General features: G+C 39.5%; 3 protein-coding genes and 1 long non-coding RNA gene across 4 annotated transcripts; all 4 read right to left on the bottom strand.

Annotated features, from left to right (window-relative positions):
- Window positions 1-738: 738 nt before the first annotated feature.
- LOC117497355 (zona pellucida sperm-binding protein 3-like) lies at window positions 739-4460 on the bottom strand. The gene is made up of 8 exons (XM_034149317.1): window positions 3861-4460; window positions 3500-3615; window positions 3325-3416; window positions 2443-2614; window positions 2245-2362; window positions 2072-2157; window positions 1469-1575; window positions 739-1356 (listed from the first exon to the last, which is right to left on the bottom strand). The coding sequence occupies exons 1-8, from the start codon at window positions 4248-4250 to the stop codon at window positions 1298-1300; spliced, it is 1140 nt and encodes a 379-aa protein (XP_034005208.1). The 5' UTR covers window positions 4251-4460; the 3' UTR covers window positions 739-1297.
- Window positions 4461-6686: 2226 nt separating this feature from the next.
- Window positions 6687-9646, bottom strand: LOC117497352 (zona pellucida sperm-binding protein 3-like). Its single transcript, XM_034149314.1, has 10 exons — window positions 9116-9646; window positions 8925-9040; window positions 8727-8830; window positions 8471-8645; window positions 7942-8059; window positions 7789-7871; window positions 7538-7707; window positions 7232-7387; window positions 7000-7113; window positions 6687-6914 (listed from the first exon to the last, which is right to left on the bottom strand). The coding sequence occupies exons 1-10, from the start codon at window positions 9482-9484 to the stop codon at window positions 6706-6708; spliced, it is 1614 nt and encodes a 537-aa protein (XP_034005205.1). The 5' UTR covers window positions 9485-9646; the 3' UTR covers window positions 6687-6705.
- A 1260-nt stretch (window positions 9647-10906) lies between these two features.
- Window positions 10907-12906, bottom strand: LOC117497359 (zinc finger BED domain-containing protein 4-like). Its single transcript, XM_034149319.1, has 5 exons — window positions 12543-12906; window positions 12327-12453; window positions 12044-12192; window positions 11484-11954; window positions 10907-11374 (listed from the first exon to the last, which is right to left on the bottom strand). Exons 1-5 carry the CDS (start codon window positions 12708-12710, stop codon window positions 10907-10909), a joined length of 1383 nt encoding a protein of 460 aa, XP_034005210.1. The 5' UTR covers window positions 12711-12906.
- Window positions 12907-21693: 8787 nt separating this feature from the next.
- Window positions 21694-22034, bottom strand: LOC117497350. Its single transcript, XR_004557372.1, has 2 exons — window positions 21907-22034; window positions 21694-21795 (listed from the first exon to the last, which is right to left on the bottom strand). It is a non-coding gene; the product is annotated as an uncharacterized LOC117497350 (long non-coding RNA).
- Window positions 22035-22256: the final 222 nt, after the last annotated feature.

The raw sequence follows: 22256 nt of genomic DNA, 5'->3' as shown, positions 1-22256 counted from the left end.
TACATGAAGCGCTACGTCATGAACGCAAGAAATCTACCCTCGTGGGGGCGCGCTCATGTGATTGGCTTAGAATTGAGGAGACATCTGATTGGCTATAGATAGAAAAAATTACAAGTACGAATCGGGTGACCGTCAGGGGAGTCTCAAAAAACCCACACACGAATGCACAGCGATCCATGCACAGAAAGCGGTTTGTGTTTGTAGGTGCAGCGGTTTTAAATGGAAAACAAATATGTGAGGATCAAAAATACATATGTAAAACTTTTTCTGTGTTTGGATGTATATGAAACGGAACACATATTTGTGTGTGCATTGACAAACACAAGTGTGAATCCGGAAATACAAGTGTGAATCCTTTTGCGGATCATGAAATACAAGTGTAAATCCTTCTGTGTGCATGTGTGTATTATGAGACTGTTCTGAGCCCATAGACACCAGACATATCCGGTGATACATCATGAAAGTGATATATCTTCTTTTCTCACTTGATAATATCAATAACAGGATCGCTATAAGAAGACTTGGATACTATAAAAAAGTGTTATATATAAAGTACTTCATGGGGAGCAATGTTTATATTGCTAAGAAATACTGAGAAAAACTTTTTGAGAAGGGTTTGTTTGTGTAACTGTACACATTAGTGGTGTTAATCCAGTGGATACAAGTTTTAAAGTCTGATGCATAACATCCTGAGTTTTATTTCAAATTCAGTTAAACATCAGTGTGTGCAAAACCAACTGCAGCGTTTCAACGGCTGTTCTTGCTTTGATTTCCCCTTCCTGCTCAGAGGTGAAGAACAATAAATAAAGTGAGGCTGTCCACAAAACCTCACAAAGACTGAAGGAAAGAGTACAATGTGAGTCAGCTTTAGTATTTATTAGTGAGTTCATAAGTGAAAAGGCCATGAAGACGAGCTTGGCATGCATTCTTATTTTCATTCAGCTTTTTGAAGGTAAGAGAAATTCACATTTTATTTTCCTCTTTCAAACACTGATATGCGTCTATCCTGACAGCAACATTTAATGTTCATTCAGTGTAATCTGTTTTTATTTACGGGGATGTTTCATCAGACCAGTTGTGTGGCTTTGTTTAGAGCCATGTTAGGTATTAACAGTAAAGACTAAACATTCTTGTTTCTTTAATGTTTATGTTGTATAAACATTCCTTACTAAACAATCATTAAAATAATCGTTTTGCTAGTATTAAGCTATACAGTATTACGCTGAAGTTTGGTCAGGGAGGGTGAGATTGATAGACAAATATTGAATCCTTTATTGTCTGGATTGTTATGCTTCGCCTACTTGTATGGCAAAACCATCAAAGGGCCCAGAGTAACAGTTTCACGTGCCACCAAATCTGAAACGGGAATAAAAATGAAAGAGAGAGACAAATCATATTTAGTTGGGACAGTTTTCACAGACAGATCACAGATTATGAAAGTTATACAACTGTAGGATTTACAGTTTACCTTCAGGGATCAGACTTTCGAGGTTTGTTTGACCGGTGGGAGAGTAGCTGGAGCATGTATCGTCGCAACATCGACACACATCATCACTGCCATCGACATTTATCCATCTGATGATTAGTATACAGAATTAATCATTGTTTTCCTTTAGCTTTGAGTTGAGGGCATTTACACCCAAATCCAATGTTGAAATAATAGCCATTTATTTGTATACATATACTCCATGGGCAGCGTCAACATTCTAAAATATTCTTAAAGCTTACATTTAGCACATTCCTCTCACATGTGTACTGTTTCAGTTCAAATGCTGAGGTAAGCATCACTGTTACATTGATCTGGCTGTACAGAGACAGCATGGAACATTCATTTTAGAAAGTATTTATCCTTATATTTACAGTAAACGTTAGACCTCATTGCAAATATATGTTTCCTTAATTAAGTAACTTGATTACTTAAGCAGCAAGAAATATTAATAGCAAACATTTGAACCAGTTTTAGCTTATAAAGAATTGTTAACCTGATGAGCCTTTGTAAATGATACACTGACAAACCTTTTGCAATATTAAAGTAAGGAGCAACAATTCACAAAATAAGTAATAAAAGCACCTTGAATTTATATAATTGCAGGCCTTGTTGACGGGGCTGCTCTTCCGCATTTCAGAGGTCGCTTTCAGCTGGCAAGTGATAAAAATCTAATATAAGGAGAGACCAATGTCATTATACAACCTCGAAGCATTTCCAAACATGACAAAATCATTCAGGTTATAGAAGTGGCTCACTGAGTTCCTTGTGTCCTGGGGAAACAGGAAGGCATCGAGCTGCAGCTGAAGAGAAGAAGATCTTGTTCTGGGATTGAAAAGTGCATTTGATCCTTCCTCTTTGGCATCATTGAAGCACCTGACGAAAAGAAAATTAAAATTTGAATGCAATTTAAGAGCCAATTATCAGTATCATACTGTATTCTGAGCTTCTCTTACCCATGGTTTTGGATAAAGTAGTATCTGGGGGCTGATCTCGGGTCAGGAGACAGAGCGGCGACACAGCCGTCGATAAACAGGCGTCCCGCATCAGGACTGCTGTAAGAGGCCTCGAGGTACAGGAGGTCTCCGGTGTAGAAGACACTGGTGAGCGTCTCCCCTGTCCAGTCCTCTACAATTAAACACAAGCGTCACTTACCGTAATTGAAGTCAACATATTTCTGTGTTTCTGCTTATACTCAGTTATATATTGTTTTCCCCAAAAAATTGCCTGACTTAACTCATAAAGTTAGGTAGATTTAAATGTATAATCAATTATATTTAACCATGTAACTTTGAATTTGGTGATTCTGTAATGAGTTTTGAAACTGTGATTGAGTGTTTCTTTATTGGTTGAAAAAATGCTCTAACTTATAAATAAGGAATACTTCACATATAAATGTTCATTTTGTATTAAACAATGACCGGTGGGTTTTTTTCTAATTAAAATGGTGGTCGCATTTAAGAAAAGCAAAACATCCATTGACAATGTCTTACAAAACTTGTGCAGGAAAATCAAAGACCCATTTATCCAGTAGTGTAGTCTACTAAAAAAAAAAATACTACACTGTTTATGTTTTATTTGAGAATGCAACGCAAGGAATTAATGTACACATTGTCTTTAGTGGGCGCTTCCTTTAAAAAGATACATAAATTATATATTTAAAAAAAACTCCAGTTCTCCAACATGCCTGGAAATTAAAATCTGCGACATCACTGCTAGATGCCACTATATCCTACACACTGGTCCTTGAGGTAAAGTGTGTGACTACTTCATCCACCACATACTACATACACCCTTAAAAAAAACCTTCAATGAAACACTGAATAGGTCTCACATACCGGTCATCAGCTTTAGAGAGAAAGCACCTGTTGAATACACAGCAGGAAGAGAGAGGGGCGGCTGCTGAGAGTGACTGCCATCAAACTTTGTCCTGTCCCGGAAAGGTAACAAAGTCAGTCGAGAAGAAGAAGTCACAAAAAAGATTCTCTGCACAACACAATAAAAACATCTCACCTCTTATAGTGACAGGAAACAGGAATAACAGCATGGGTCGTTCTTTTAATGCCATGTTGCCCGGCAGCTAGTAAGATTATCAGCTTGTTTGAGTAGATCACAGAGTCCTTAGATGTCTAGAGAATACAAAATAACTAAAATCAGGGACACTTCTGAAAACACAACAAATCAAAACTACCACTTAAAGGTGGGGTAGGTAAGTTTTAGAAACCTGCTCGAGATACACTTTTTGTTATATTCCATGGAATGTGTATTTTCAAATTCTAGCGCACTCGAGCTGGTTTCTCCAAAATTACCGACCCAACCTTTAAGCAACCACAGTTACATATCCACCATCTTCTATTAATCATCAACAACTTACAGTCACTTTGGAGCCACAGTCTTGTAGTCCAGCTTCAAATACATATTCAGAGTCACCAGCAGCAACAGGTCGACACTGACTGCTCTGTGAATGCTTGACTTCTCCCAAAAGAAAATCCCATGGAGACAAAAGGCGTCCATTTTTAAAGAAGTCAGCCTTTACCGCAATGATTATGGACACTTCTGTGCATTGTACACTGATAGTGGATCCCTCATTGAATTGTGGTTCACTGATTTGACTTTCTCTGTCAAACCCTAATGCAGCAGTTTTATATTCCCTTCCTTCAGCATCGATCATTGGTCCATCTCTCAAAGTTCGAATGGCGTCTGCAAAACCAAAAGCAAAAAGTGTCAGCAGTGCCACAGAGGCTGGCCGAGCTGCCGTCACCATTGTGCTCTTTTATCAGAACAGAACAGGAAAGCAAAGTAAGCAAACACAACACTACCAGTAAAACAAGTGATCATTTAGGAAATCTGAACCATACTGAATTTAAATAAGATGCAGAAGGTTCAAACTCTCAATGTCAAATACTTCCCAGTGCAGACTAATCACATGGAGAGGACAGCTGGAAGCAATTACTCATTAACTGATGAGAATTAAAGCTGCAGTCACACCGAAATACCTGCATGTGATTGGCCCACACCTGACATGTGGGTTTACATCTAGTAGTTACACTGATGCTTCCTTCCTTATGCATCAATCAATGTTGAAATATATACTACAGTTAATGGAGAGCAATTTAAAATACAGCCCCATTTTATTCAACATCATTCAGTTTATTTTGTGCATGTAGGTTTTAATGTGGTATATGAGTACGATTCAGTTCCAGTCCACTGTATCCACATTTACAGCTTCACTGGTTCCTGGCTTTGAGTCCCAACAGGCACTTTGTTGCAGGGACCAAAAAACATCCCAGGAAGTTTCATCTTCCACACGGCCTTTTAGTCTAAAAACAAATGTGTGATGTCATGGCTACCATTGCATTGAGCCAATATTTTAACCTGTTCCACCCTGAGCCTGTTTTTCAGGTCTCAGGCTTGAAAATGACATTCCCAGAACAAATGACCATATCTTCCCTTCTAAATTGGTTAAATTAATAATCTTTGTTCTCAAAGTAATGATAAACCTGTGAGTTGGATGTAGAAAAGTCAGAATCAATATAGATGTTTTTTATTTTAAAGAAAATTCAGATTGAACATAGTAAAAAAACTGTAAATTATAGTGTCCGTCCAAAAATTATTTTGTACTTATAGTGAAAACTACCCTTGGATGATGGGTTAGTAGACTAAAAGCTTTAGGAATCTGAAGTACAACATATAATAAGTACCCTATATCAAGATTGATGCAAAACAAGTGAAATTTGACCTTTTTAGAGAGATTTAGCAAAAGAAACCCACTTCTGGGGTCATTTGGGTGGATTTTCCATATGGCCCCCCTTGGTCGATTTTGATTAATTAAATCTCTTTATAACCGCTAGAGCAAATGGAATCGAGGGAAAGTTCTACACACACCAACACATTAACAAATAAAGAGTGAGAGTGACGCGTGGCCAAAACCGGATGCTGCATACCATTAGCAGCTAACTTTTTTTCTCCGATTTTTACATAAAGATTGAATTATGGATTATAAATAATGTTTTCAAAGGGACAGATATATTAACCTATGGATAAACCGATTCAGCCGCGTTTTTTCTCGTTTTAATGCCATTGAACACGTCCTTTGATCAGATAGACAGCTACGGTGAGACGATCTCCCGTAAAAGCTCCGTAAAGGTACGTGTTGTGATGTCTGTGTTTGCTTCCTCTGTCGCGAGTTCGGATCGCTTAGTGATGATACTATACCTATATAATCTGTGGAGTCTCAGCTTTAATCAGATATTGTATGTGCAGTTACGATAAGTAATAAGGGTATCTTTATCTTGAGTTCTGTGCTAAGTGAGTTAGCATTTTTCCGCTTAGTGCTAATTCAGTGGCTTGGTATTACCCTTGTTTTGGTAAAAATGGTTCATATCTTCAGTTAGCTGAGATTCTTCCCGTTAATCTGGTGCTACACATTAGTTTCATAAATGTTAAGAAGCCCTGACACAGTCTCGAAAAAAAACGGTGGGGGGGGTCCACTGGGGGGACCGTCGTGCTTAAGAGGTAAAAGCCTTGCTTCAGTTTTTTTTCCCAGATGACTTGAAATAATGCCATCTGTAACTATACTTATCTAAAAATTCATATTGTCCCTTTTTTTTTTTTTAAATCAGTCCCCAAAAACAGGTGTACAGTATAGATTTGCTAAGCTAAAGTAACAACTCAGGACTTTGTAAACCATCAAATTGTACCTCTAAAACATATTGACTACCCTAGTAGAGGTCTGGGTACTCTATTAGAATTCAGTCTCCAGTCAAAAAACCCAATGGGCCTGGACACAAAGTTATGAGACCATGTTTATATTTTAATGTTCAGGTCATTATATTGCCAGGGCCCCCATGGTAACTCCCCTTTTAAAAAAGGGGCTACTCATGTACAAAGGCTTTGTTGCAGCAACTGAAGTTCAAATATAAACTGGCTGACCTCCAATAAATCACCTTTATACAGCTGTTGCAACTAAAGCAAATGACACCCCAGAAAATAAATGCCATGTTGTAGTACCATTTTTAGCAGCAGACAAGCACAAGAAAAGACATGGAACATGGATGTCAAATTGCAATTTTGGGTCCCCCCTAAATGTTTACCGTTATATGGAATACTTTGGCTAATTAGGAAACAATTGTTAATTGTTTTTAGCTGTGAGCAGGTCATCAGTTTTCCTTGTGTATTGCAACATTAAAAAGCAAACAAATTAAAATTTGAATAATTTATTATCTCTTTGAGTCCATTGTTTCAGAAAGGTCAGATTCTGTTGCAGTGGTGTTGGACAGTGGGGGCACAGCCACATTAACCGCAGCAGTTTGGAAGACTTCATCGAGCGCCGCTGTGTTGGTACTGTTCAGCACTACTGCCTTCAACTGCAGTTGGGCCTCAGGAGAGGTTTCTTCTAGAAGTTCAGGAATTTCCTCAGCATCTTCATCTGTAGTCGCAGAATAAATGTGTTAATGTAAAAGGTGCATTGTAGAGTGCCATTTAAAAAAGGGTTAAGACTTTTCACATTTTACCTTTTTCTGTTCCACTTTTGTCTTCTTCGTCTTCATTCTGCTCAGAAGCTAAAGTCAGAAAGTCCACCTGGTTTTGGGTGGATGATGAATCAGGAAGCAGTCCTTTCCTCTGATCTTTGACAGAAAAACAATTCAACATTAAGATTTCATTATGGGTCATTTTAATCTCAATTTAGAGATTGTTAAAGGCTTCAAATGAACAGAGAATAATTGAATACCGGTATTGACTTACCAACTCCGTTTATTCCACTCCTCCACTGGCTGCCATACATTGTAGATCTGCCGATTTGATCAAGAATGGAAGAACGCTCCTCTGCAGGTATGGGCTGGCTTTTCTGCTTGGCTGGCAAGACCATCATCGGACCCACTCTGGCCTGATGTTCCCACACTAACACAAACCAGCACAATGCATGTTAATTCAGTTACCCAGCCATCATCATGTCTAAAACCTATGCAAAAACATGCGTCACAAACAATTGATCATTATGACGACATCTGCAGCCAATATTCATCATACAAGTTTCTCCAAGCACCCCACCTGGACTGGTCTTCAGTCCGCTCCTCCAGAGGGGTTCACGCTCTTCTGGCTTCACAAACCCTCGAGGCCTAAACTTGCTCGGGCTGCTGGGCTTACTGGGAGTTTGCTCAACTCCAATTGGTCTTTTGCATTGCCCACATAAGTAGTCATTACCATCAGCGGACCGCCATCTGATGAATAAAAAAACATTCAGCACCAATACTTTGTTTTTTGTGTGTAATTTGAAATATTTTAGGCTGGATCTCACTTGCCTTCCATTCACAAAAGTGCACGCCTTGTTTGGTGCATCTGCGTTATTTATTGCCACAGCATTCAGGTGACATGTGATGTAGAGCTATGAGAAAAGCAGGTGTTGGGAAACATGCACACACAATCATGTTTAAGGCAATTGAATAGAGCCTCACCTCCCCTCTGTCCTCATTATAAAATCTGAAGGCATCAATGGACATGTGGAGCTTGTCATCCTGTGTCCTGGCTAAGAATTGAGACCTTGAGCCTGGAAGCTGAGAGTCAACAAAGCACCTACAGTATGAGGAAAAACAAAAAGAGCAACACTAAATTAGCACTCATTGACTACTATAACCAGAGTCTACATTACCGACAATGCACCACTAACATTTCTAGTCATATAGGCAAGTTCTGGAAGTAGTTATTTAGAGTTAGAACTGCACAAATCTGACATGTGCATTTGCCAATAGTGGCACAGAAAGGAAGAACTAGAATACCAAAGATTAAAAAGCAAACTGCAGCTAGCCTTAGCTAATGGCTAACTTGAAGACGACACTAAAGGACTGATCTTCTATTAACCTGTCACTCGAGTCAGCATTGCTCGTGTCTGAATTAAACCACTTGAACAGCCTTACACATTAAACAGCTCCCTCTAGGGTCAGAAAAATACTTTCCTTTTTGCCATTTAGCAATTTGCAGCCTTACCCATTTTCAATGAAGGCATGCCTGGGGCTGGAGTGCATGTCAGGGCTCAGTGTAGCCACGCAGCTGCTCACAAACACTCGGAGCCCCATGTGATGCCCAAGTCTGACCGAGGCCTCGATGCTGATGGGCTCACCGAGATGAAACACATTAGAGCTTCTTTTGTACTGCCAGTCACCTGCACACGGACAGAAAAAAAAGTACTAAGTGCAAATAGAGACATGACAACTCATAACATGAGAAAATTACCAAAACCCACTTGTCATGATTCTCAAGTTAAACTCCAACATTTCCACTGCAGCCTGGGTCGACATGAAGGGGATCCAGGTAGGCATGAGTGAAGAACTGGACAAACTGTACTTCCTAAGAAACAGAAAACATGCATTTAAAAAAAAAAGACAGACATCATTCAAAGATTTTTACAATGTGAGCTTTAAAAACAAAAAGAGACAAAGACCTTTCGTAATGACATTCAATTGGAATTACAGCCTCCTCCATTCGAACAACACCATATGGAGAAGCCTCAGGAGAGTATATGAGGAGGTTTGTGTAGATCAGAGAGTCCTCAGTTACCTGTGGAGAGTAGATGTGTTTAAAACTAGAAGCTATAATGAATCATATTTGAAATGAAATATATTTAAAAGTTACCCAGTGTCTGGTGCCGCACTCCACAAGTCCAACACTGATACTGTACTCATCTGCTGAAGACGCTGTAGCTCTGCAGTACTGGTTGTTGTTCTCTTCTCCAAGGCGTATCTCGTCTCCATCAACAGGAACTCCAACCGCAAACATGTCGGCTTTGATAACAATCTCCAAAGAGTCTGGATGACAGGTCACTCTGATGGTATTCACCTGCTGCGGTTCCTCAGCCGGAGACTTCTGCTGCTGCTGCCCGAGTTCTGACCTGCCTGTGTTCGCAAGGCTCTGGAATGAAGCATCGTGTGTGGGCGGGAAAGCAAAAGAGGAGCTAACACAGAGTCCTACAAGGAGGATAACCTGAAAATGAAAGGCCTCCATAAGTGAAACTGATGACAGGAAACTGGTCAGCTGCTCTCTGTCTTCCTGACTGACTCACAGTATGGTTCAGTGTGAGCGGTGGAGCTTTTTAAACTCTAGCCGATCATTATCCTCATCAGAGCAGCACACCTGCATCCAATCAGACACCCATCAGCTTAATTGGCTGCACACTCTGAACTCAAGACATGAGGCTGATTGAGATAAAATGTTATTGTTGCAGTTCATGAAAACCATGCAGGAAGCATTTTGACATCCCCCTGGATCCTTAATTTGTACACACTATCACATTATTATTGTGGTCTATGGTGTCATTTTATTATGTTTTTAAACTGTTTTTAAACTATCATTAGTGATGACGAGATGAAGCCTCATGAAGCTTTGAAGCTTTCCAGCAAATCGGTTCGCTAAAAGGTTCATCTCATGAAGCTTCATCATGGGCTTCATGTGCTCACAAGACCCCCTGTTGGTGAACAGGTGTAAAACAGCCACATATTATTTGTAATCTTTGACATACTAAAAATACTGGAAATAATGATACAAAAAGGTAAAAGATGTCAAATGTATTTGTCATCCTGTATGAACAGAATTTTACACCAGTAAGTGTTTTAAAATGACTGTATATAATAATAAAAACAATGTGTCAATATAGTATCTTGTTGTTACATCTATACATAAATAAATGTAAATGTCTGCTGCCTTCTATAAAGACAAAAGAAGCAATATATGTTCGAAAACTGGAAAAGAACAAGGGTTTAACTTGCCAGAGGGCAGTGAATATGCTTGTGTAACTTGCAGAGGCCAGTGAATGTGCTTGTGTGACTTTGCAGAGGCCAGTGAATGTGCTTGTGTGACTTTGCAGAGGCCAGTGAAAATGCTTGTGATACATGGAACAATTTTATTGGTTTTTGTTTAAAAACAATATTTTTTCCACACTTTTCGGGCTTAGGCGATTTCTTTTCTTGGACACAACTTCTCCTGCCTTTGAAAATACCCTTTCACACGGGACTGAGGAAGCAGGTGTGCACAAGAAAGTGACAGCAAGTGTATATAAGTTTGGATACACATGTCTTTGTGTCTGCCAGTAGTTCAGAGGGTCCTCCAAGCGTCCGATATTTGGTTCAGCCAGGTACCGCTGGACTTCAACAGTTGCGTCAGCTGTTGGATTCTTGGTCTTTCTGGACAGCTTTACAGTCCGATCCAATTTTTGCCAGAGTTTGTTTCCTGAAAAGTATACACAGAGAGTGTCAGTGGATGTTGTAGTAATTACTTCAAATTGATTTAAAATTAATAAAATTACCTGGGATTTCTTGTTCAGGTTGAGATGTGGATGGATTTTCTTCTGGCTGCACATCTTCAGGTGTTCGGATCAGTGCACCACATTCAGCCACAAGCCTTTTTGTGGCTTCTGCAGCTTTTGAAGGGCTAAAAAAACCCGATCAATTTGAACCTAGGGTCCAGTAGTGTTGCCAATGACATTATGCTCATTGATTGGAGTGTGTGGAGCCTCTCTCTTAGCTGCCTTAATAGGTGTTCTCCCATTTCTTTTGCCACTGCTTCTGCAGTTTTTGCCATCTCCTCTTGAAGCATTTGCTCCAGCATTTTGAGGAGGGGCACAACCTTGGACCCGGATACATTTTTCTCCTCAGACAGCTCAATGGTGGCATCATTGAATCCGGACAGCAGAGAGAGGCACCCACTTATGGTGGTGAACTCGGCAGAGGTCAGTGTGGTGATGTCAGTGTTCAAGCTGGCTAATGCCGCACCAACTGGCTCTCTGAGGTCCACCAGACGTTGCAGCATGTGATATGTGCTGTTCCAGCGGGTCTCCACCTCTTGCAGGAGCTTCAGTGTGGGCCTTCCCATTTGCCTTTGCACCGATACAAGCTTCTCCTTTAACACACAATTAAAGATTTATTTAATTGTCAAAGTAGCAGTAACAAACATAGCATTATGATTATTATTAATTATTAACCAATTTAAGAAAGGTCAAAGCACATACCTTAGCAAGGGTGCTGCTCCTGAAAAATCCCACAAGTTTTCTTGACTTGGCCCGGATATCACTCAGCACAGGGGTCATGTCAAGAGATTTTTTGACAATCAAATTCAGTGTATGTGCAATGCATATTGCATGACGTAGCTTTAAGTGTTTGCCACAGGAGATCATATTGGCTGCACCATCCGTCACAAGGCAAGTGACCTTGTCTGTGATTCCCCATTCCTCCATGAGGGAGGTTTTCACTCTGGCCAGGTTTTCAGCAGTGTGTGTTTGGGAAAATTGTTGGACCCCTAACAACACAGAATTAAGACGTGTGTTGTCGTCAACAAAGTGGCAGGTTACAGCCAGATAGGCATCCATATTGATGGAGGTCCACATGTCAGAGGTCAAGCTCACTGCAACCACCTTCTGCATGTCAGCTATGGCCTTGCTCCTTTCTAGAGCATACTTGGCCTCCACCATAGCCTTAACAGCCTAAAAGAGGGGATGGTTAATTCACTGGTTAATTGTCAAATGCCATGAAAAAATAAACAATTTTGCTCTATACATGAAGTCTTACACACCTGTCGCTTGGGGATGACATAGTTTGGATCCAATAAGGCCACAAATGCCCTGAATCCCACATCCTCCACAACACTGAATGGCTGTGTATCCTTCACAATCAGGTTGACCAAGGCCTCATCCAGATCCTGTTTTCTGGTAGGCCTGGTACCTGGGGGGGGGGGGGTAAGCTGTGTTAAGAATGAGTATCTTGTAACTTTCTTTTATTTGCATGATAAAGTGAAGTTAACATGGTTAAATTATAGTATATTATAGTATATTATTCCAAAATATTAAATGACAAACCTTGAGCAGGTCCACCTGCATCACCTGCATGTCCCTCCTTCATCTCATGCATGGCACGATAATGCCTTAGCATGGATGAAGTATTGTTACTGTACCCCAGTTCCCTGGAGCACAATAAACACTTCACCTTTGAATGAAATAGAAAAAGTAAAAAAATGAACCATACAAAATCTAACATAATACATTGTTGTAATAAACCATGTATGCAAACCTTACCTTATTGTGTGAAATCTGATCAAAGTATTCCCACATAGGGGAAGTCTTTCTCTTCTTAGCTGGCTCCATTCTAACTTTGCAAGTAGCAAAAATATCGTACAACCAAAACTGGCAAAACGACAAGTGTTTTCCTCTCACAAGGATCACACATCTTGAATCAAATCCCATGGCTTTTTATCTGTCAGAAGCTCGCGCCAAGATCTGAATCGCTTCCTGAAGCAGTCACGTGGTATCGACAAACGAGGCTTCGTTTGTCATCGATGACGTCACTGGCCCCCAAATGATACAAGCCTCGACACAGGCTTCACAGAAAGCTTCGGCGATTACTCGACACACGCTCCGAAGCCTCGGCTTCATCTCGTCATCACTAACTATCATACATGTTTACAGGACACTAACTTCTAATATATATCCACCCCTTTGCTGCTGATGACTCTCCTCCTGACCTGCACTTTCACACTCATCTTGCAGACACCAGACATATCCGGTGATACATCATGAAAGTGATATTATCATATCTTCTTTTCTCACTTGATAATATCAATAACAGGATCGCTATAAGAAGACTTACTAGGATACTATAAAAAAGTGTTATATATCGTGGGGAGCAATGTTTATATTGCTAACAAATACTGAGAAAAACTTTTTGAGAAGGGTTTGTTTGTGTAACTGTACACATTAGTGGTGTTAATCCAGTGGATACAAGTTTTAAAGTCTGATGCATAACATCCTGAGTTTTATTTCAAATTCAGTTAAACATCAGTGTGTGCAAAACCAACTGCAGCGTTTCAACGGCTGTTCTTGCTTTGATTTCCCCTTCCTGCTCAGAGGTGAAGAACAATAAATAAAGTGAGGCTGTCCACAAAACCTCACAAAGACTGAAGGAAAGAGTACAATGTGAGTCAGCTTTGGTATTTATTAGTGAGTTCATAAGTGAAAAGGCCATGAAGACGAGCTTGGCATGCATTCTTATTTTCATTCAGCTTTTTGAAGGTAAGAGAAATTCACATTTTATTTTCCTCTTTCAAACACTGATACGCGTCTATCCTGACATCAACATGTAATGTTCATTCAGTGTAATCTGTTTTTATTTACGGGGATGTTTCATCAGACCAGTTGTGTGGCTTTGTTTAGAGCCATGTTAGAGCTTTATTAACAGTAAAGACTAAACATTCTTGTTTCTTTAATGTTTATGTTGTATAAACATTCCTTACTAAACAATCATTAAAATAATCGTTTTGCTACACTGTAAAAAAAAAACTCGTAAAAAAACGGTCAAAGTACTGGCAGCAGCGGCTGCCAAACAAAAACCCTTAAATTAAAGTAAAATACTTTAACTGAAATAAAGTGAATAAGCCATTAATTTACGGGAATTGTCCTTAAATATTTTACAGGAAAACACTGTAATTTTACAGATTTATCCTCTCTTTTTACAGTCAATAACCTTTAATAAAAGTACATTACTAATACTTTAACGTGCAAATACTCTAATTTTACAGATTTATCCTCTCTTTTTACAGTCAATAACCTTTAATAAAAGTACAGCACTAAAACTTCTACGGGCAAAAAACACGTAAAAAAACGGTCAAATGACTGGCAGCAGCGGCTGCCAAACAAAAACCATAAAATTAAAGTAAAAATACTTTAACTCAAATAAAGTGCAAAAGCAATTAATATACAGAAATTGTCCTTAACGATTTTACAGGAAACTTTCCTCTCTTTTCAAAATCCATTGTCTTAAAATGTTACATTCAAATACCTTAAATAAAGTTCGGATGAGAAAAACTGTTTTTTACATTTTTTTTTATTAGATTTGTATGATCAAACACTAAAATAAATACAGAACCTAAAGTTCTACAGGTAGAATACTGTTATTTTACAGCTTTTTTCTAACATTTTCCAATCAAAGACATTCAATGAAAAGACATCACAAAATGTTCTGTCGGAAACAATTACTCTGAAAACTTAAAATATGAAAACTAATGAATACAGCATTTCATATTTAAACATCATACTTATAAACAGTAGAAACAAAAAGTAAGTTGAATTTTTTTAAGAGTACGTTGAAACATTCTCAACTGAAAATAACAGAAATTACAAAATGGCAACATATGTTCACATTGTCAATTTGAAGGAGCAGTGTGCAGGATTTAGTAAGTCTAACAATGGGGATGTAGGTTCCAACCAATGGATAACTTGTTCACTCACCCTCCTATCCCAAGTTTGTAGAATGTATATTGGCTGCAAAAAACTTGAGGCCCAATCATGTTTCCTCTGTCCATTCTGCGCTACTGTAGACGTGGCAGTGCAACCTAGAGGACAAAAAGATCAGAATCAGAAACAGGTTTTTCACACGTATGAGGAATTTGACTAGGTGTCGTACATACACATATAAATTAAAAAAATTAAATAAAAAAAAGTACACAGATAGCGAACTATATTAAGAACACTGTAATAAAAATATAGTAAGATAGCAATAAAATAAAGCAGTAATATACATCGAAATAGAATGCAATAAATTATAGAATATAAAATATGTGCACTAAGCAATATTTAAACATTGCATTATTTACCATCCTGTGATCTCCATTATGTAATGCATAGAGTCTGCGTTGTGGATGAGGTAAAGTGTCAGTGGGGGGGCCTTGTTGAGGTGGCGAGAGGTTTTGGTCCTGGTGGCGAGAGGTTTTGGTCCTGATGGAGAGAGGTTTTGGTCCTGATGGAGAGAGGTTCTGGTCCTGATGGAGAGAGGTTCTGGTCCTGATGGAGAGAGGTTCTGGTCCTGATGGAGAGAGGTTTTGGTCCTGATGGAGAGAGGTTTTGGTCCTGATGGAGAGAGGTTCTGGTCCTGATGGAGAGAGGTTTTGGTCCTGATGGAGAGAGGTTCTGGTCCTGATGGAGAGAGGTTCTGGTCCTGATGGAGAGAGGTTTTGGTCCTGATGGAGAGAGGTTCTGGTCCTGATGGAGAGAGGTTTTGGTCCTGATGGAGAGAGGTTTTGGTCCTGATGGAGCGCAGCCTCCTGCCAGAGGGGAGGGGGGTGAACAGTTTGTGTCCAGGGTGGGAGGGATCGGCCACTATCTTTCCTGCCCGCCTCAGGGTCCTGGAGGCATGCAGGTCGTGGAGGGATGGCAGATTGCAGCCTATCACCTTCTCTGCAGAGCGGATGACACGCTGCAGCCTGCCCTTATCCTTGGCTGTGGCTGCAGCGTACCAGATGGTGATGGAGGAGGTGAGGATGGACTCCATGATGGAGGTGTAGAAGTTCACCATCATCGTCTTTGGCAGGTTGAATTTCTTCAGCTGCCTCAGGAAGAACATCCTCTGCTGGGCTTTTTTGATGAGGGAGCTGCTGTTCTGCTCCCATTTGAGGTCCTGGGCGATGATGGTGCCCAGGAAGTGGAAAGACTCCACAGCAGTGACTGGGGAGTCACACAGAGTGATGGGGAGTCATACAGAGTGATGGGGAGTCACACAGAGTGATGGGGAGTCACACAGAGTGATGGTGAGCCACACAGAGTGATGGGGGCGGGCGGGGCTGCGTTCTTCCTAAAGTCCACAACCATCTCCACTGTCTTGATAGCGTTGAGCTCAAGGTGGTTTTCCCCACACCAGGGGCCTCATTTATAACGCCTTGCGTAGGATTGACGTGAGAAGGTTGCTTACGTAGTACAAAGCAAAAAAATAGGTACAGAAATGTTCAGACATTTTCCGATTCACAAAACATTGCGTACCGGCGAGGGAAGTGCGTACCGGCACTTCCTACGCCTGTTTCCCTTTATAAATAACAATCGACTCGAAATGCGGCGCAGCTTTTGCAGGCTTCACGTAACGCCCATATTTGCCTATAAATAGTCAAAGAAACGCCCATTCATTCATTCATTTTGACTGACTGCATGAAGTAGATCGCAGGAAATGACGACAGAACAGCTAAAAAAGACATCTCACACCGTGTCAGATTTAGGTTATTGTGGGGAGGTGGAGATAAATCATATTGTTTGGTGGATGCAGTTTGAACCAGAGTAGCAGCATGGAGGTCGGATCGTCACCAAAATAAATAAATAAGTGGTCCGAAAAAAGTTAATAACAAAAAAATTACACATAACCTTCCTCAGGCAGTGTGTTTGTACCAGGGACAGGAGACACCCCCTTGATGAGAAACTGTAAGAAATGATCGGGGAATCCCTCCGGAGTGGAGTCATGACGACTGGATCTGAATTATTTTGTTGTATTTGGTGGTTTGTGTTCCAGCTGTCGATCAGCAACTATATATCCATAATCCACCAGTTAAAGGAAATACAACTGTGTTGTGTTATATTAGCTGTACAATTTACCACATATGGTGTTCTTAGTTTCCATACCTCCTGTGTTTTACGAGCGACTTATCAAGTCTTGGCAAACGGCATAAAACACGATTAAACGTGATAGTATATAAAACCATGCTCGTATCTACAACCTATAGAAATGCAAAACGGCGTCAGTTTAGACGTAATTCTGTCCTCCTGCTTACCGCATAATTTATGAGAAAACATTTCATAACAGTAACACAACATATTCGAGGTGGTTTTAAATAACATATCTGTATTTATATATTTCTCCAAGTTATGTTTTTGTGAGCACTGAGGAGTCTCAAACAGGCGTTTGTTTAATCATTTTAAGATTGGCTTTAATCAATGTTTGAAAATGAATTCTTCATATTTGATAAATGAGAGGTAACATTTTATTTATGGTATTATTTCCACATATTTCTCTCCATTCTTCCTTCTGCCAACGGTGTCGCAGTTTCTCGTCTCTCCCGTTTGTGTGCTTAGTGCGTACGCATGGGTTAGAGTTTGCGTGGAGGACAGCACATTTTCCCGTCAAGTTAGTATTTTATAAATCGCAAACATTGCGTAGAAACTGGCGTACGCCATTTTTTGAGCGTATATCCCTTTATAAATGAGGCCCCTGGTCACCAGATGGTCCATCTCCCACCTGTAGGCAGACTCGTCCCCACCAGAGATGAGTCCGATGAGCGTGGTGTCGTCTGAACTTCAGGAGCTTGACAGACTGGTGACTGGAGGTGCAGCTGTTGGTGTACAGGGAGAAGAGCAGAGGGGAAAGAACGCAGCCTTGAGGGGTACTGGTGCTGATGGTCAGAGACGTGTTTCCCCAGCCTCACGTGCTGCTTCCTGTCTGTGATCCACCTGCAGCTGGGAGAGCTTGTCCTGCAGCAGAGCTGGGATGATGGTGTTGAAGGCAGAGCTGAAGTCCACAAACAGGATCCTGGCGTAGGTTCCTGCTGTGTCCAGGTGCTGGAGGAGGAAGTGAAGTGATAACTATTAGTAAACCATAATGATGGATGTTATTATCAGCAGCTGCCAATAGATCCCCTAAATCTTGTATGATGGACCCCCCACACACACACACACACACACACACACACACACACACACACACACACACACACACACACACACACACACACAATTGAGAGCATCCCAAGGGCATTGATTATTTCATAAGTTTAGAAGGGGGGAACATAGTCTAACAACAGTTAGCTTTTGTTAATTTTACCTCGAGCCAAACTTGTGATACTTGTTTCTGAAATCCCTTTCTCTTAAAGTGAATAAAAAACAAAAAAAACAATGGAGCTTACCCTAAAACTAACCACTGGATTGCTTGTCTAACATGACCTAGTCCATGTTAGCGAAGTACAACTGGGATTTCGAGGGGGAAGATATGCTTGGTTGATTCTAATTTCTACTTTCTTACTTTTTGAATACAAATCATGTTTGTATCACTACACTTCCCGTATTCTTTTGCTATGTTATTTCATGCATGGCTGAGTGTTTATTTACTATACATTTTCAAAAATAATTAATTTTAGCAGTGATTTGGACCAAGCATGTATGATGTAGTAATACAACAAGTATTTTAGTTCACACAGTGTGACATTAGCTAGTCATGTTAGCTTGTAATATATAGAGCAGAGCTAACTAGCAAGTTAGCCGAACGTTAGCGGTTAGCTGTTTATGCTATGCTAGCTGTTGGCTACTGCACATTAACAAACTGGATTCCGCTGTAAGAAAGCTGTGAAACTTTACATTAAACTTGGCGACAACACTGTGACACCCCGCTGCATGTTTATGTGTAATTCTCCCGTGTTGGAGACGAGCGGCAGCACTGCAATAAGCCAGGGTTCCTGCAGGTTTCGCCAACTCAAATTTAAGACTTTTTAAGACCTTTTTAAGACCACTTCGAATAGAATTTAAGACCTATTTCACGGCAAGAAAGTATGAAGGAAAATTGCTATGAAAGAAGAAATACGTCCCATAATTACTTACAAATCAAATGTATTCATGTTCAACATAAGAACAATGACTGAACATAACAGCATAACAGTACAGAACTGTGTTAGCCAAAAAGTGTGTATGTGTCTCTGTGTGTGCTTGTGTGTGTGTTAGGGCTGTGCAATTAATCGTATTTTAATCGCAATTACGATTTTGGCCTGCCACAATTACAAAAACAACATAATCGAAAAAAACTATTATTTAGCTTTGCTAGGTTGTGACAGTGCACTACGACATATTTGATCTAATTCATTTTAGTCTAATTTATTTTTATTTATCATATTTATATATGTTTAGTAGCTTGTGGAAGTGCGCTCCAAAATATTTGTTGATCTTGTTTATTGGTATTTATTATTTTGATATTATTTATTTAAATATATCATTTATTTAATTAATTTTTGTATTGGTTTTTCAGTTGAATTATACGTTCAGGGTAATCAACAGTTAAAAAGATACTGTTCAAATTATTATTTGTTTTAAAGTTCAATAAATGGATGTTTTCAAAGTCAATGAATAATGTTATTTAATAATCGTGATATCAATTATTGACCAAAATAATCGTGATTATGATTTTTGCCATAATCGAGCAGTGTGTGTGTGTGTGTGTGTGTGTGTGTGTGTGTGTGTGTGTGTGTGTGTGTGTGTGTGTGTGTGTGTGTGTGAGAGAGAGAGAGAGTGAGTAACAAGAGCTATATTCAGAGCTCTGCTGCCTTGGCTACAATCTTTCATCGTTGCTGTTGTATGATTGGTGTTTAACTACGGTATTTAGCGTATACACTACAGCACCTCCGCTTTTAGGGTTGACGTAGACCCAAACGTCGCCCGGAGGTCCAACGGTGTTGTTGCGGGAGCTGCTGGACTAGCTAACGCTGCACTAGCTAACGCTACATTAGCCAAACAAACGCTAATTTCTTTTGCAAAGGGTGCAGCAGGCTTCAAACACGTTCCCCTCCACTGGTTTCAACCAAGCACTAAATTCGATGTTTTCCAACCAAATACGGTTGAACTTACACTTCCCCATATTTATTTGTAAGTAGATTCGAAGAGACATGAGTTTCTGACTGCCGCTAGCTGAAGCTTGGTTGCTAGGTTACTAACTGGGTGTTCTCCGTTAAGGGGCCGGGGGAAACAAAGTTAGTGATTACTGGTTCCATGTTGATTTATTTCAATACAAATTGTTGAGGGGAACTGAAAGGCTATTACCGTTACTTCGCAGCCCGGACATTTCCCCCAAAACACATTTTAGACGCGATCGCAACACAGAAGTACCTTTCAAATCCCATCATTTTTAAGACCTTCTAAATCATATTTAAGACCTTTCTTATTTTTTTGGTCATATTTAAGACCTTTTTAAGGCCTTCAATTCAGATGATCAAATTTAAGACTTTTTAAGACTTTTTAAGACCCCGCGGGAACCCTGTAAGCTGTAAGCTAACGTTAGCAGCCACCTTGTTAAACCAGGTTTGGGCGCAACATCTTGCAAGAAACAGCATCTCAGGGCTTCTTAACATTTAACAACCTATTAATGATGCAAACTCAGCTAACTAGAAGAAGAAACGTAACCTTAAATAAAAAATAAAACATTCACAAACTAAGGATTATCTAAATACATGTTTAACTCCATTACAGTTGCAGGACTCACCAGATCTCAAGTCTTCTGTTCTTTGTTGACGTCCCGATGCTCATATTTAACGTGTAGATGTAAAACGATCCCGATATTAATCCATTAATCCATAAACTCCTGCAGCTCCGAGCCGGAGCTGGAAAAGCGCCGGTGTGAAAGGGGCAGACAGCTGTAGCTCCGTCCGCAGGAGGAGACCCGCTCTAACTGACGTGAATGTTTCAAATGTGAACAACAGGCGCGGGCAGTTCTCATTGGCAGGTTTCTTCGATGACGTTTATATTAACCAATCAGGAGTGTTGTGGACTCATTCCAAACATGCCTGACTTGTCTGCCGTGTTATGGCTGAATTCCAATTCAAGTGCCGTAGCTCTGGCTGTCGGCCAGAATCCGAAAACCATGCACATTATACTGCATGAAAGACTAAGGCTTATTACTGTATATTGACCAATGGGGAAAAAAACACAGCAACAGAACACATAAATAAAACAAGGATAACTGTGACTTATTGTTGAGTAAATAACAGTGTGTGTTTTAAACCTGGGTCCTCCCTGCAGAGATTTCTCCACTTTCTAAGATTTTTATTTTTTTTAATGATATTGTCAACTGTAGATGTTTACAATATAGTAAGTTAGGAATTTAATGAAAACATATTTATTTACTTTTGTTTCAACATTGGATATTTTGTGTTTGTGGTGGATTCAATCGAATATTGAGAAAATGATTTATGTAAAAATGTTTTACTTTACATTTTTTTTGTTTGACGCTTTTTTTTACAGTTTTATGTTTACCTTAAAATTACAAAGAAATATCTTAAAGTCTTATAATAGTAATACACTTTTATATTACGAGTTACATATTTAATTACAGATAATACTTTTTATTTTACGTACATCTGCATGTATTTTCTGAAAGTGCAAAAATACTGTAAATATTATATAGTAAATTTACTGTAAAAAAAAATGAAATAATCGTTATTTGTTGTTATTGTCAAAATACTTAAAATAATGTTTTGGGTTGTTAATTTATAGTTAATATCTGTCATTTTACAGGATTTTGCAAGTTATTTAAAAAAACATGATAATTACTATAAAAATTTACAGTTATTTCCTGTAAAATTACGATCTTTTTTTACAGTGTAGTATTAAGCTATACAGTAAGTATTACGCTGAAGTTTGGTCAGGGAGGGTGAGATTGATAGACAAATATTGAATCCTTTATTGTCTGGATTGTTATGCTTCGCCTACTTGTATGGCAAAACCATCAAAGGGCCCAGAGTAACAGTTTCACGTGCCACCAAATCTGAAACAGGAATAAAAATGAAAGAGAGAGACAAATCATATTTAGTTGGGACAGTTTTCACAGACAGATCACAGATTATGAAAGTTATACAACTGTAGGATTTACAGTTACCTTCAGGGATCAGACTTCCGAGGTTTGTTTGACCGGTGGGAGAGTAGCTGGAGCATGTATCGTCGCAACATCGACACACATCATCACTGCCATCGACATTTATCCATCTGATGATTAGTATACAGAATTAATCATTGTTTTCCTTTAGCTTTGAGTTGAGGGCATTTACACCCAAATCCAATGTTGAAATAATAGCCATTTATTTGTATACATATACTCCATGGGCAGCGTCAACATTCTAAAATATTCTTAAAGTTTACATTTAGCACATTCCTCTCACATGTGTACTGTTTCAGTCCAAATGCTGAGGTAAGCATCACTGTTACATTGATCTGGCTGTACAGAGACAG

The sequence above is a fragment of the Trematomus bernacchii genome, unplaced genomic scaffold (assembly GCF_902827165.1).
Source record: "Trematomus bernacchii unplaced genomic scaffold, fTreBer1.1, whole genome shotgun sequence".
Classification (NCBI taxonomy): domain Eukaryota; kingdom Metazoa; phylum Chordata; class Actinopteri; order Perciformes; family Nototheniidae; genus Trematomus; species Trematomus bernacchii.
Note: the sequence above shows the minus strand (reverse complement) of the source record. Positions and strands in the feature narration are given on the sequence as shown.

What these genes read in the sequence shown, in the direction of transcription:
- LOC117497352 (XM_034149314.1), bottom strand. Translation starts at nt 9,484, where the DNA reads ATGGAGGCCTTTCATTTTCAGGTTATCCTCCTTGTAGGACTCTGTGTT. An exon ending in TAACTTGAGAATCATGACAA is followed by an intron (nt 8,646 to 8,726) that starts GTGGGTTTTGGT and finishes GTCCGTGTGCAG; the next exon opens with GTGACTGGCAGTACAAAAGA. An exon ending in ATAATGAGGACAGAGGGGAG is followed by an intron (nt 7,872 to 7,941) that starts GTGAGGCTCTAT and finishes CTTTTCTCATAG; the next exon opens with CTCTACATCACATGTCACCT.
- LOC117497355 (XM_034149317.1), bottom strand. Translation starts at nt 4,250, where the DNA reads ATGGTGACGGCAGCTCGGCCAGCCTCTGTGGCACTGCTGACACTTTTT. An exon ending in TACTTTATCCAAAACCATGG is followed by an intron (nt 2,363 to 2,442) that starts GTAAGAGAAGCT and finishes TCTTTTCGTCAG; the next exon opens with GTGCTTCAATGATGCCAAAG. An exon ending in TGCAATTATATAAATTCAAG is followed by an intron (nt 1,576 to 2,071) that starts GTGCTTTTATTA and finishes ACTAATCATCAG; the next exon opens with ATGGATAAATGTCGATGGCA.
- LOC117497359 (XM_034149319.1), bottom strand. Translation starts at nt 12,710, where the DNA reads ATGGGATTTGATTCAAGATGTGTGATCCTTGTGAGAGGAAAACACTTG. An exon ending in ATGTCATCCCCAAGCGACAG is followed by an intron (nt 11,955 to 12,043) that starts GTGTGTAAGACT and finishes CCCCTCTTTTAG; the next exon opens with GCTGTTAAGGCTATGGTGGA. An exon ending in GGAGCAGCACCCTTGCTAAG is followed by an intron (nt 11,375 to 11,483) that starts GTATGTGCTTTG and finishes TGTGTGTTAAAG; the next exon opens with GAGAAGCTTGTATCGGTGCA.